The sequence below is a fragment of the Diospyros lotus genome, chromosome 4 (genome assembly GCF_014633365.1).
Source record: "Diospyros lotus cultivar Yz01 chromosome 4, ASM1463336v1, whole genome shotgun sequence".
Taxonomy (NCBI): Eukaryota; Viridiplantae; Streptophyta; class Magnoliopsida; order Ericales; family Ebenaceae; genus Diospyros; species Diospyros lotus.
Genome location: NC_068341.1, coordinates 6,266,640 through 6,281,859, shown reverse-complemented (window position 1 = coordinate 6,281,859; position 15,220 = coordinate 6,266,640). Strand labels below are relative to the sequence as shown.

General features: G+C 37.7%; 1 protein-coding gene across 1 annotated transcript; it reads right to left on the bottom strand.

Annotated features, from left to right (window-relative positions):
- Nucleotides 1-900: 900 nt before the first annotated feature.
- LOC127800552 (uncharacterized) lies at nucleotides 901-15,128 on the bottom strand. Its single transcript, XM_052335231.1, has 3 exons — nucleotides 14,831-15,128; nucleotides 14,622-14,727; nucleotides 901-1,219 (listed from the first exon to the last, which is right to left on the bottom strand). Exons 1-3 carry the CDS (start codon nucleotides 14,990-14,992, stop codon nucleotides 1,137-1,139), a joined length of 351 nt encoding a protein of 116 aa, XP_052191191.1. The 5' UTR covers nucleotides 14,993-15,128; the 3' UTR covers nucleotides 901-1,136.
- Between the last annotated feature and the right edge of the window lie 92 nt (nucleotides 15,129-15,220).

The following is a 15,220-nucleotide window of genomic DNA, read 5'->3' as shown; positions in this document are numbered from 1 at the left end:
CTTAAAGTTCAGTGACTATTGAGTGACAGGTGAAAAATGATTTTGAAATATCAATGATTAGTAGGTAATATTTTAAAATTCAGTGACTAAGCAATAACAGTTTTAAAATATTAATAACTAATAGATAACATTTTAAAATTCAGTACCTAAATAATAACAATTTTAAAATATCAGTAACTAATAGATAACATTTCAAAATTTAGTGACTAAGCATCGTTTTAAAATATCAGTGACTAACAGGTAATATTTTAAAATTCAGTGATCAAACAATAATAAAATGCAAAATTAAGTTATTATTAACGTAATCAACCTGTTAATTAAAATATAAATTAAAAAAATAAAATATAAAAAACATTCAAATAGAAATATTTTCTATTATTTTTATTAAATTTATCTAAAAAATTATATAATTTTTTATTTTAATTTTTTAAAATAAATTTATCTCTTTTTTATCTTAAATAAATTATTTTTACAAATAACTTGACATAATTTTATCTTACCTTAAGAAACGCTATCTTATTAAGTTATTTCCTAAAATCTTGATCCGTTACTAATTAAAAACTAAAACAGATGAAAAGGTAGAATTGCACTGCAAGTGGTATGTCTGTGGTAATGGAGGATTCAATTGTTATAATTAATAATTTAAAGAATTATGTGATACATACGAAATTGTTCAAGGATCTATGCGAAAAGCCGAAAGAAAGTACAAAGTCCACTACTTCTCCACTTTATTCTTCAGGATAAGTTGGTAGCCGAATAAAGGTTAAACCTTATCGGATAAGATCGCTTGAGTCAGATTAATTAACAATGGGCTCACTCTCTTTTAAAGTCTAACCATCCCGACTTACCCTGATAAGATTAGGTTCAATAACTACGATATTTTTTTGAGAATTATGGAGAGACATAAAATTCTAAGTGAATTAGAGAAATATGAACAGAGGATTGAAATCCAGGTTCCAACAAAAGATGCAAAGTCCAAGCCCAACTTACCCTTACCAGTAACGAAATAATCAACTTCATGCAACAGACATATATTATAGCTTAGACATTTTGCACGACCTTGTCTTCAACTTATACACACAATGCTGGATTGTAACCACAACATGACCATCTTTCTGTAAGCATTTTTCCCATGATCAACCAGATTTGAACAATAATATAGCTTTCGAGTCCAAATAGAAGTACACAAAGTGATTCGTCTCATGAGTCACATAGGAACCTGCACGAGAAAGCCGAACGAAATAAATTTGTTGATGCAATTTTGTGTAACTGCATCATAAATCCTCTTTTTTTCTTTTTGTAGGATTTGGAAACGGGGCATCATTGGACCGAGAAAATAATTACTAAGAAGAAGAAAGGAGAGAAATAGAGGTTCCAGGGGTGATCATCTCAAGACCAAGCAAATAATAGATTGGTAACATTTTTTAACATCTGACAAAATGGCATTATTCTATAGAATCAATACAGAATTAATTTCACGACACATGAAACCAAACAAGATTTAACACAATTAACGAATATCAGTGATTTATTTATCTGCCTGGTGTGAACTAGTACAGGTGATGCCGCTATAGCATTTGTCAATGGTAACGGACCTTGAAATGAAAAAGATAAAGAAAGAAACAAGCATATATTAGAATGCCAACCCATCTAAATCCTATTTGTCTACCACTCTTTTCCTGACCGTTATTGTGATTCACTAAGTCAACATTTTACCCGTTTAACTTTCTCTTTCTTAAAGCACAATTAACATGCTTCCTCTTTCATTGATCATACCCAGTGCAAAACACACCCATTTACGCTAAGGACCAAACGTTAGATAGATAACTTTATGTAATTTCTTTGTGGAGAGGCTAATTTCCATAACTTGAACTCAAGCTACAACACTTTGGTAATGAGCACTTGCCATTAACCCTGGTGGTTCATTAAAGTGTTCAATAGTTCAACTACAGCTAGTAAAGCTCAAATAGACACCACATCATTCATATCCAGTGCAACAGTGTCTCAAAAGAGCATATTGCATATTAGTTACATTTTTTATACCTCTCCTAGCAATTGGCATCTAATTTAGGTGTTGCACGCTTCCTCTGTAAGTGGATAAAATAAGAATTCCCTCCATATAAATATGTTGTTCCTCGTACATATTTTAAATGTACCCATGAATATACTAGGAGAGCAAATTTGAATTTGAACACCGAGCTGCCATGTTTTTTCAGTAAAAAGCATCGCATCTGGTGGTCCATCCAATTGTTCACTCAGTTCAAGTGCATTTTGGTGAAAAGAAGAGTTCAAATAGAGATAATGTGGTTCAGTTTCAACACAAGATAGCTTGGGAAATGTATGCCATATATTTTTTACGTTTTCAGTTCCTCGCTATTAGTTACAAGAGCATCAAGTTTATCTTAGCTGCTAATGTATATTTTCTTCTTTAATACAAATTTTCATATTCACACACAAACTTTTACAGTCACCAAATAATTGCATGTGGGAGTTGTCAAAACCATAAGAGGGAACTTCACATGCTCCAGTTCAGCTATTTAAGTGGATTGTTCTTGCTTAAAACAAGGTTGAATGTTGAAATGTTTGAACCCAAGTAAACTTGTTAGCAGAACCAGTTGCCAAATTTAAAAAAGTATTTATTCAGTCCAGCTAATGGAAACTTTATAACAATGGAAAACGTGCTGTGTACTTTCTACATGTTCTATTCCTCTCCTAGTAATAAACAGCAAATCCAGGCCACCTATATATGCATCTTCTAGAAGCGGGTCAAGTTTTCTTATCTGCATGGATATATTTCCCTTTCTCAGACATATTTACATGTAACCACGGACATAATTATTTACACAATATAAATGCATGTAGGGGCCAATTATAAGCATAGAGTAGTACTTAGTTGATAGAACCATACAGAGGGAACTGCTTTTGTTCCTTCAGAACTTTAATTGGACTTTTTGCTTAGAACAATATTGAATGGTGAAAACCTTTGCACCAAAGTAAACTGGTGGTAGAACAGGTTGTGAAAATTTAAAAAAAAAATAGTTACCTACCAGTTACAATGATTTAAAACATAATATTTTAGGTCTAATTATTGCAAACTTCGCAGCAAAGCCATTTTTCTTGGTGACTTCAACACTAGACAGAGTCCAAACTCTGCCATGTATTTTTTAAATTGTCCATTCCTCTCCTAGTACTACACAGCTAAAATTTACATTGTCTATGAGTGCATCATATTTATCTTATCTGCATATGTATATCCTTTTCCATACATATTTACATGTAGTCATGTACCTAAATACTTATTTACACTCCTAAAAATTTAAATGCATATGGTAATACTTAGTTGTCAAAGCCATAAAGAAGGAACTGCTTGGGTTCCAATTCAGTACCTTTATTTTGGTGGTGGTGCTGGGGGTAATGAGAAAACACCACTGACAACCCTAACTTGGTTAGAGTAAGGTGTAGTTGATGATTATAAGCAGAGAACTCATAACCACTACACTTCGGGTGCACACTAAATAAACTCAAAAGGTACGTACAATAGCCCGCAAACCAAGCACTCCAGGTAAACAGCACACAGAAATCTGTATGGACTAGCCCCTAGATAGTTTCGAACCTTAGCGACAGACACTACAAGATTTGTGGCTTTTCCCAGCATTTAGAAACACCAGTAACTTGAAGGGGAAAAATGTGGGCCAACCCAGAAACCCTCCGGAAGCAGCTGACCTTAACCTGGTCTGAAATCACCACCAGCATTTTTAAATGCTGGAAAAAACAAAAGAAAATTCTAGAGATATACTGACATTTAAAAACGTTGCTAATTTCCTTAAAAAACATGAGCAAATGACTGGACAAAAACGACACTGTTTTGGTCATCCTGACATTAATGACACAGGTTAAAATTAAAACCAAAACAACACCAACAAACATAGAACCAAATGCTGGGGAGTTGGTCAACATTTATAAATGCCGGTAATTCCTTAAAAACACAGGTAATTCCCATGTAAAAATAGCATCATTTTTGGTCAGGTCAAGTTTTGACCTGTGTCTATTCCCTTCTTCTTTCCACTTTTTTCTTCTCTCACGCATTTAGTCCGTTGATGATCAGACAGAAGCCACTCCTCTTTCCGTCGTGCATCTCTTCCGATGAGTCTCTCTTCCCCCGCCCCCTCCTCCTTCTAGCTCTTTGTTGACCATCTGTTGATGTCTTGCAGTTGGCCAATTGTTATCACTGCTCATAGTGTCATTGTCGTCCTTTTCTTTGTGTTGGAATGGTATGGCATTTCATCCCTTTCTCTCTCTGTTGGATATGTGTGTGAACTATGCCTATTTTGTAGCTGTTGATGGTCCTTGATTTGTTATGGTTTACTGAGGTTAGGGTTTTGGTAGTTGATTTAGTGATTTGGGCTTTTGTTAATTTATTGATTAAAATCATTGTTCCTTTTGGACCGTGGTTGTTCCTCTTGCTCTGGTGGAGTCTCTGCCTTGGATTTATTGAAGTTAGGGTTCTGTTGTTGCTGCTTTTTTCTAGTGACTTTTAGAAACAAGAAAAAAAAAGAAGAAAAATTTACAACTTCAGGATAGTACACACCAAACCCTGCCTCAAGTGCCTAAAATAGCCTGGAAATCAATGATACACCTTCAAAGAACAAAACTTAGATATGCTCCACATCAAGCCAATCTGAAAGTCATTTCCATACTACTACATTGTCCAAAATATAAGATGGCGTAAAATGACTCCTATATCAAACTTCATCACAAGTACACAAATTTTAGCTTGCTAGTTCAAACTTCAAACCTCCAGATGACTTTCCTTCTTTCCAGAAAATGTAACTTCAAGAATAGAATAATGAAGTTTTGTTTCCTGGAAAATGAATTACTTCTTCCTGAATAGAATGTTCATGATTCACCTGTACTTCCTCTAGCAGTCCCCTTTTTCTTGATTCTTGACTGACCAGCACGTCACTTTAGCTCTTTCCTTTTCCTTTCCTTTTCTTACAATATTGCTTTCTTAAATAAGAAACAAAATTCTAACCTTATACACATCTCTTGTGAGTCTAAACTCAGTTGGGTTTAACAGAGAATTCTTAAGAATTTTGGTAACATTGCCTCTGTGATTTAGAATGTCTGTGAAACATGCTTATCATGGTTACTGTTTTAATGGCGAGAGTTCCAACTTCACAGTTTATATTTATGTTCATGAAACATTACAATCAACATTTTATGCACATCTATAGAAACAACTTCTATCTGCCTTTGTCTAAATTTTTCACACCCCAGATATTCTACATCATGAATTGTGATTTCCCTCAAGACCATTTGATTCACGACCCACAAGGAAAATTTCTAAATGCACTAACTTTGTAAGGAAACATTAAACAAGACTGTAAAGTTGGCCATGCTAGCAAACTGTCACGTTCCTAGGGTTCAACCTAGGGTTTGGGAGATAATAGGAAGGAATTGGGGAGAGAGATAAGAAGAAATGGGAGGGAATTAGAGAATAACAGAAACAGAGAGAGGGAGAATAGGGAGGACCGAGAGAAAGAGAGGGAAACTGAGAGTCTGAAAAATCAGATTTCATTCAATAATTGGTTGTTCTTTGAATCAGATTGGATCAGCCTTATATGCTGATCTGATAGCTAGGTTTGGTGCCAATAAGGCTGCCAATTATTCAAATGAATACAGCTGGAGGATGTTACAATACAACTAAAGAAATTCCACTATTATCTAATTACTCCTATGTCCTTGGGTCATGACGTAAACATTATCGGAACACTTGCTTCCTCTCCTTGTGAAGCCACCTGCATATAGGCCAACTTTGCCATTCCACCCATTTGGAAATGGGGACTTGGGAAAGACATTTCTAGAAACTAGACTCATTTTCATTTGATATAGGGCAAACAGTTTTAGCCTCTTCCCTGGGAGAAGTGGAGGTAATCTAACCCTCCATTACACCACCAAGCTCGATGTGCAGCAGGGACATAATGAATTAGTCACTTCTGTTATAGAGCAAATAGTCCATTACAGTTCTGCACCTTTATCCATCTTACCAGCATTTCAGAGAAAGACACTTCTAATTATGGGAAGAACACATTGGAAGCAAATCCTATTTGAAACACATTTCACATTGGTAGCAAAACAAGTGTATCAGAATCCAGCCACTTTTCATCAATCTGGATAAGCATTAGAGAGTCCACAGGAACCATTGCCCATGTCCAGAATTATAAAAAGGAGATTGATAAGTCTCGGATCTGAGACTTATACAATTAGGGAATGAATTTGGATGGAGGGAGAAAGAATGTTTGAATGATAGGAGGGAGAATTTAGAAGAAAGTAGAAAGAGAATTTGGAGGGAAAGATTTATGTTCTATTTCATTTCATAAATCCCATCCTCGGTATTACATCCTTTTATAGGCGTTCGCATGGCTGTAACTGCCAGGCGCAAGTGGGGATAGCTGTAACTAATTGGTACAGCTATGGGTTATTACAATCATAGGCTAATTACAGCTTTGCCACTTCTGGATACTAATTACATTTAGGCCCTTGTCAACCCCCTAGGGTCGTAACAGAGATCTGGAAACAATTGAATATTATTTAGAATTTCCCTTTGAATTGCAGGCAATTGAAGTGATACTCTCACACTTTCTGATATAAATAAATGATAGCGCTGAATCAAGAGAATACTATATAATAGAGTTTTAGTCTAGTAGTAGAAGATGGTAATGTTGTCTTAAGGTCTTGAGCTTGAAGTCTTGCCAAGTTGTTATTCGTATCTGGTTTAGTTAGAACTGCTAGCTGTAGATTGAGATTCCAAGTAGGTATTTATTAAAGCAGTGTCAATAAAATCTCTTCTCCATGTATATACTTTTTATGGTTAATAAAATCACTCTCTTAGAACATGGATTTTAGTAGCTCTAAGTGTGATTACTCCTTAATATTTGACTAGAGAGACACAATTAATTCGATTGTAAAAAAGAGTTTCTTTTCCTATCTAAAGCTAAGGCTGCATATAGAAAATTTAACAATGGTCTCCTAGCCCTGATAAAGTAGGAAAGCCTATTGTATTAGGAAGCCCTAAAAATTATAGACCTTTCTGTCATGAACTAGGGTTCATGACGGACTGAAATGGACAATCGGAAGAATCTGATTGAATGAGGGTTAAGGGCAGAATGTATTAGAGGGAAAATTGAAGAAGAATGGGGGAGAAATTAGAGAGAAAATGAGGGAGAGCAGAATAGAGAAATGAGAGGAAGATTGTAGAGAAACTTAGAGAGAAAACAGAATATTCATTTATCATTCAAAACATATCTTCTCCTCTTACAATGGGGCCTTTATATAGGCATAGTAGCTAGTTAACTAATTTCTAACAACCTCCTAACAGCACCCATGTGCTTCTAACAACTTGTAAAAAATATCCTAACAACCCACTACAATCCTATTAGCATAATACCCTTCTATTATTCCTTGGGTCATGACAATTCCCCCCTCCTTGAAAGAGTTCTTGTCCCCAAGAACTTACAACAATTTAGCCATTGCTCCTCAACCAATACCAACTCTCTCTAGTTTGGTTGTTCTTTCTTTTATCATTCCTTTTCTAGGCCACTTCTTCTTTGTTCTTGGATACTCTTCAGCTGTCAATGTGTTCACATCAAATGCCCTCAATGAATTTAGCCGCTCCTTGTCGCAGGTAGCAGCTGAAATCTGCAACCCTACAGCCTTCAAATGTCGATCGTTCTGAAACTCTAACTGACCAGCTACCACATATGTTCCCCTCTTCTTATCATCTCCAAAATTGGCAGCAATATGGTGGCATTGTTTAGGATCAGCAAGTCTTCCTTCTGCTGGGGCTGTCTCCCTCTTATCGTTTGATAAAAATCCCTCCACGTTATCTAGTCCTTCAGCCTTCCATTGTTGTTGCTCCTCAACCTCAAAATTTACAGCAACATTGTGGCACATTTTAGGATCAGCTCTACACACCTTCACAACATTGGAAGACATTTCAGCTACAAATAGGCCATCTTCATAGCAGTTCGGCTTCTGGTTCCGCCTTTCCTTCACTTCTGATTCACGCTCCAACTCTTCCATAAAATGATCAATGCTCCTTGCTTCCTTGTTTGCTTTTTCTTTCAACTTCTCCTCCTGCTGCTCCATTCCAAGGAATTCCTCCTTGTTAAAGCTTCCATGATAATCATCAAAATATTCCACCGGAAAGTTGTAATGATACTTCTTAATAAGTATCATCGCAAATTCTTGCAGCTTTTCGCGGAACATTCGACCGAATTCCTTGCACTCTTCATGAATCCCATTGCTTATTCCTTTGTCCTTGTTGCTGCCAACTGAAAACGCAGCCTCCTTTGGCTGCCATTGAGGCTCCACTCTAGCTAAAAAGGAAACTTTCTCCTGCTGCAATTGAGACTCCATTGGACTCCTTCGTGCGCCACTTCCCAAGGCTTCACGAGCAGGACATTCCATTGAAAATGCAGCATCCTTTGGCTGCAATCGAAGCCCCATTTGTGTCACGTGTGCCCTGCTTCCCATGGTCGACATCTCACGGACATGACACTTGGAAGACCAAAGGATAGGGATTGTATACATACTGTTCTTCACTGATTGCTGCTATTAGTCATTGAACTTCTAATCGCTGAAATTGATTGCCCCTGCCTTCAACTCAGATCTGTGTAATTGTCAGAGCTCACTGGAATCTGCTTTGCACTTCCAAGTTCGGCCTCAGCTATCAGCCCAAGCTCAATCAATTCACCGGAGTTGCTGAAAACACAGTCGGACCAGCCAGGCCAAGTCGCCTTCAAGCCTTCTCAACCTGGACCTTAACTATGGAAACTGATTTCCTTGCCTTCAACTCAAATCAAAATCGCAGCCAAAGAACAGCTACTGCCCAATCACCGTCCAGGGCTCCCTACACAATTTGCAATCGTTTTTTATTCCAAAATCACCACAACTCACTGCTGGTTCAACAACTACACCCACTTCCGAATCCAACCCACTGCATCGCAACAACCCCCAGTCACTTCACCAACACAAGTCGGAAGGCAACCAAAACCGTAGCACACGGTACCTTTCGATCGAAGCGGCAACACCCCAAAACTCCGGTCGAAATTTCTCGATCAAACCTGCAATACCCAGCCACGCCTACAGGAAGCTTATTAGTCTGGTCGCAACTCTTTGGGTCATCCGCTTCACCTCCGACGGACTCATGCTCGCCTCAACAGTCGCACTTCAGTGGTCGTAGACCACCCTCCCTTCGTTGTCTTCCAACCGAACCAAGAATCACCTCCAAGGATCAGATCTATCATCGTCCAGAATCACTGTCGAGGACCACCGTCAACCCAAAGATTCCCGTCGACCCTCTGTTGCCTCTCGAGGTCGAGGATCACCGACTCAGCGACCTAGACCCAGTTGCTCCAGAATCACTGTCAAAATTGCCTAGGTCAGTTTCGCCTTCACCCGCCTTCCTCAATCGGTCTCCTCCTCCACTCAATCAATCGATGCTTTCAATCAAGTTGGGTGTTCAATTCGTTCACCCGAAATTCTGTCTTAAGCTGATGACCGCCTAAGTTCCAACCGATCGCTAGGAATCACTGCACCCAACCGTTATCAACTATCATTTGAAATCCGCTTCACTGTGGATCAGCAACGAGATTTGCACCCAAGTTGATTAACGTGTTCAGTGTGGCAGAACCGATTGAAGAAGGTGCAGAGCTTGATCGATCAAGGAAGGCGATTGTGATGCAACCAGCGGAATTCTCCGAAATTGAGAATGATGGCTGCAATTTCTCCGAAATCCACCTACAACAGCTCCAAGAATGGGAAGGCCTTGCTCGTCTGTAAGTTCCAATCAACTAGAATCAAATCCACAGCCAAAGATTGACTGCTCTGATACCAATTTGTCATGAACTAGGGTTCATGACGGACTGAAATGGACAATCGGAAGAATCCGATTGAATGAAGGTTAAGGGCAGAATGTATTAGAGGGAAAATTGAAGAAGAATGGGGGAGAAATTAGAGAGAAAATGAGGGAGAGCAGAATAGAGAAATGAGAGGAAGATTGTAGAGAAACTTAGAGAGAAAACAGAATATTCATTTATCATTCAAAACATATCTTCTCCTCTTACAATGGGGCCTTTATTTAGGCATAGTAGCTAGTTAACTAATTTCTAACAATCTCCTAACAACACCCATGTGCTTCTAACAACTTGTAAAAAATATCCTAACAACCCACTACAATCCTATTACCATAATACCCTTCTATTATTCCTTGGGTCATGACACTTTCTTATCATGCATAATTGTAACTTTCATTTCCTTTTTTTAGATTCACAAGAACCCACAATCCCTTTCTTTTAGTTATGTTTGGTAATTTCACTAAAAATGCATATGTATGAAGTCTAAATAAAAGCTTGAATCCTAATTATTTTTTAGAAAACAGATTTTTATAAAGTTGTCATTAGCTGTGAAACTTAGGAAATAAACCTAGCTTTTAATATGTACAAAACCACTTTATTAAATTCATAGACTATACACCTATATATATATATAGAAATACAATGGGCCATGGGCTCTATCATAGGATTAACCCTAGACTATAACCATATAACTCAACACTCCCCCTCAAACTGGAGCATACATATCATATGCGCCAAACTTGCTACAAATATACTCAATTCGAGGACCCCTGAGAGACTTAGTGAAGACATCTACTAACTGATCGTTGGAATTGACAAAATCTATGGTAATACAGCCAGATAAAATATTCTCTCGAATGAAGTGACAATCTATCTCAATATGTTTGATCCTCTCATGAAAGACTGGATTGGAAGCAATATGTAATGCAGCTTGATTGTCGCAAATTAATCTCATCTGTGATATCTCCCCAAACTTGAGCTCCTGAAGCAATTGTTTTAACCAGATAAATTCACATGTTGCCAAGGCTATGGGCTCTATCATAAGATTAACCCTAGACTATAACCATATAACTCAACATTAACTATTAATAAAGAAAGCAAAACTAAGTGATGTACAACATGTCTATACAAATCACTTTCAGAGCAATGGCGGAGCGAAGAAAGATTTCTAGTTTAGGCCAAATTATAATTTTAAACCTAGCCAAATTATAATTATCTATAATAATATATATAAAAAATAAAAAAAATAGAAAAGTCAGCTGCGGCCAAGACCCCAGCTGGCCATAACATGGCTCTGCCACTGTTTCAGAGGTCCTTTTCCTCTCTCTCTCTCCCTCTCTCTGCTTCTTGTGAGAGAGGGAGAGAGAGAATTCATCACTCATCGATTGTGTAGGAAAACAAGCAAAGGGAGGAACTGTAGTATCTTTCCTCTATTGTCTTTTCCTTCCAGTATTATAATCAGGTTTGTGAGCCAAAATAATTCATATTTAGGCTTCAACTCTTTTAATGGTCAATTTCTATTATCTCAACCCAATCACTGCAATATAACCCAAGCTACCTCAAGCTGCCTAGAAACCTTAAAAGTAAGACCGGGTGTGAATGCTGAGTCTGCATTTGTTATTATTATATTAATATTGAAGGCGCAGACAGCAGACACCTGGCACTGCCAAACTGCAGCAAAAACCTCCCCATAATTTCCCACAACAAAACTGCCGCAAAACTTTCACCCTTTTCAGTAAGACAACTGAGAAAAGTTGAGAAAGCATGATAAGTTCACAAACATTATGTTCTACAATGTTATGTCAAGTTGGCTGCTTTCCTTTTATTATTGCCGGAGCACCTTCCTGTTCCAAAGTTCATTTTACAAAACAATGTTTCTCTGTAATTAATCTGTTTTCACATGCCAAGTAATGGTTCAAGAAATGGTTAATTTGTTGCAGTATTATTTATGTTATTATCAAGACTCATTCTCACTCCTTTACATCATTTGGACTTGATTTGTTTAAGGAATTGTTCTCTGTGGTTATTTATGTTATATCAAGACTCATTCTCATTCCTTACTGCATTTTTAGCAATTTACGGTCCCTATCCATCACATGAAATCTCAAAACCAATTAACATTAGCCCTCTTTCCCACCACCTCCTCCTTTTCCACCCATTTCATATCCTTATTAGATGGAGATCACTTTGACTGTATGCTGTGAACTGTATTATTTGATCTTCCCCCACTTGTTTGCTAACGGTGAGTTAAACAAATTCCAATTGGTTTCAAATGGGTATGTCAAAGTTGCATTTCATCTCATATAAAGTTTTAATTATTTCAGAGAGGGTTAAGGAAGAGAAAAAGACAAGGATGATGACACAAATGTCGGTATGACTCTCTGGTGGTTGACGTCACTTTTTTGGGATATATATTTTGGTTCGAAGATGACATATAAGCTTACATGAAGATGTTCTCTATTTTTTTGGCAAATGTAAAAAAATATAGTTTGACCATATAGTGCATTTGTTGAAGGTGTATAGGCTGATTTTTTTGGTGTATAGGTCCATTTTTGTGTGTGTTGTGCCAGGCAAACCCTAAATGCCGGGAGACATTACCGGCATTTTTGTTCACAAGCAATGACGTTTGTGAAATTTTTGAGTGAATTGCCAGCAGTTTTTTAGGTTAACGGTATTTGTATAACCACCTAATTATACTTCATTCCGGGCATTTACATTTTAGTTTGCAGTGTTTCTGAACTGAAGGAATTTTGAAATTACTGCTGTTTAGATAAACTCTGGGGAATAGACACAAATGCCACATAATTATCAGTGTTTGTTTTGTCAATTCCTGGTGTTCACAAACTGTGGGAAAATAAAGAAAGGTACCACTTTATTTGATGTTATGACGTTTCCTTAAATTCCCTGTAACCATAACTAACGGTAACCGGTATTTAGTAAATAAATGTCGGGAATAATTCACAACACTGACTTTCACCAAGGTTTCATGCGAGTGCCAAAACAAACATCTGGAATTCAATGTCTGGTGTTTTTTAGGGCTTTCCTGAGTGTTTTAAAAACATCAAGATTCTTGTAGTGAGAGGAGGCCACCATAGCCTCTTACCACCAGGCCAACCTTGGGAGTTCCAATTCATCTCATAAACTGGATTGTTTTTGCTTAGAACAAGGTTGAGTTCTGAAACCTTCGAACTTAAGTAAATTTGTTGGTAGAACCAATTGCCATCATTTAAATATAATTTGTTACCAACCAGTAGTCATGATTTGAAAATTGACTTGTTAACCCTAGCTACTGGAAGACTTTATCACGAAGCAATTTTTCATGTAATATTCTCTTATGTTGGGGCAATTGCTCACAAACCTTTAGCAAAGAAGTTTTGGAGTCTAGAGTATAGTGGACAAAAGATTTAGTGAAGGAGGGTTGTGGCACAATCAAACAGCTGGATTCATGCTGGTTAATAGCATGCCTTGTTAGATGTTTGCTCAAGCAAAACACAAATTGTTGGATCTTCAAAGGACTTCACCTCATGTCAGATGGACACCTCTCTAAGTTCTCCTGATAAAGGTCTAGTAGTTCATATAGTCTCACTGGATGTCAACTAGAATTATTGCTCACAAACTTGCTGAGAGAAGTTGCTTTGGGTGATGGAGTCTGCTACGTCCAAGATTTGACCATAGAGGGTTGTGCCACAAGCTGCTGGATTCCGTGGGTTAAAAATGTAATTTACTATATCTAGCTAGATATTTTACTTGAGCCAAATACAGGAACACTCGATCACCAGAGGATGTCAACTAGACACTTTGCCTAATAAACGTCTGAAGCCCATACATCCTCACTAGATACCAACTAGAGTGCTCATCTGACCAACCTCGCTCCAGCAATGCTTGCTCGCTACTCAAGTGATGCTTGTTGAATGGTGTGATAAGTGAAATCTTAACATAATTACCTATCCATTCAAGTATTTTGATCTACAGACAATCTAGAGAGGTTTCTACAAGCCTTAAACCCTCTCCAATCCTTCAGAAGGACATTTAGTTACTCGTTGAAGGATTGAAGGCTGAGTGAATCTCCAAGATTGAGTCCATCCACATGGACCAATAGGTGATGACGCGATGTTGTTCAAGGAGAACTAGTTCCTTATCCTGTGGGCTCAAGTTCCATTGTATGGATCAATACTCAACCATCTAGACCTTAATCATCTACTAACGGCACAAAAGCCATTTCACATCATACCAACGATCAGGAAAGAAACAATATCCCAAGATATGACTTCCTATAACAATCTCCACAGATTCAGATAACACAACTTTGTATTAGCTAAGAAATTACTAATTCGTGAAATACTTTGACATTATCATATAAGGTTGTGCTTGAAGTTGGGGAAAAGAGAAAAGAAGAGAAATTGCAAAGAAAAAAATTCCTAGCTCCCGCTCTGGGTTTAAAGTATGCAGAAAGCAAGAGGAAAGTTCTTTCCCTTCTTCCCAACTCCATTTTCTTCCCATCATCTGTAGTCTGTACCAATCAATTATTTCCATTTTCCTTTCAAAATCAAGCAATACAAAACTTATTTTTCTATTCATTTTCTTTTAATCAAACAAAGCAAAACTTTTATTTTCTCTGCAATGTCTCCCCAATCACGTTCCTTCTCTTCCATTTATCTTGAAAAGTTTCCAAACAACAGCAACAGAAAAAGGTTGAGAAATTACCAAAATTTTTTCCGACGATGCAGTGCCAAGTAGGGCCATACTTTTTATCGAACTCCTTCTTTATGTGCTCTGCCACGTCCTTCTCCACACTGCACTTCTCAAACGCCTGCACATACACACAGAATTACACACAGAAAGCAAATCCATAGCTGAAACATCGAAATTGAACACGCAAAGCGAGATTAGGTCAGCGTATAGAAGGTAGATACCGCGACGGCAATGTCGACGGCTTCCATCTGCATGTCGTCCTTCATGTCGGCGCTCTTGATAGTAAACTTCTTGGCCGACGGAGCAGCCGATGCTTTCCTATCGTCGCCGGAAGGCTTGAGGACGAGAGCTCCGGCGCTCATCCGCTTCGCGTCTTCGCTCATTTCCGATTTGATTCAGGGAAAGAGAGAGAATGAGCTCCGGCAAGGAATGCGTTTGGCGTTCTCCTCTCTCTCTCTCTAAAAGCGGGTCCCCGTTTGCGCGTGACTCTGGTCTCGACGATTTCCCTTTGCCGAAAGTTAGAAACGTCATTAAAATATTATAGAAAAAAAAGATAAAATAATTTTCAAAGACAGTCTAGCAATCGGAGTCGTTCGTTTGTATATATATAG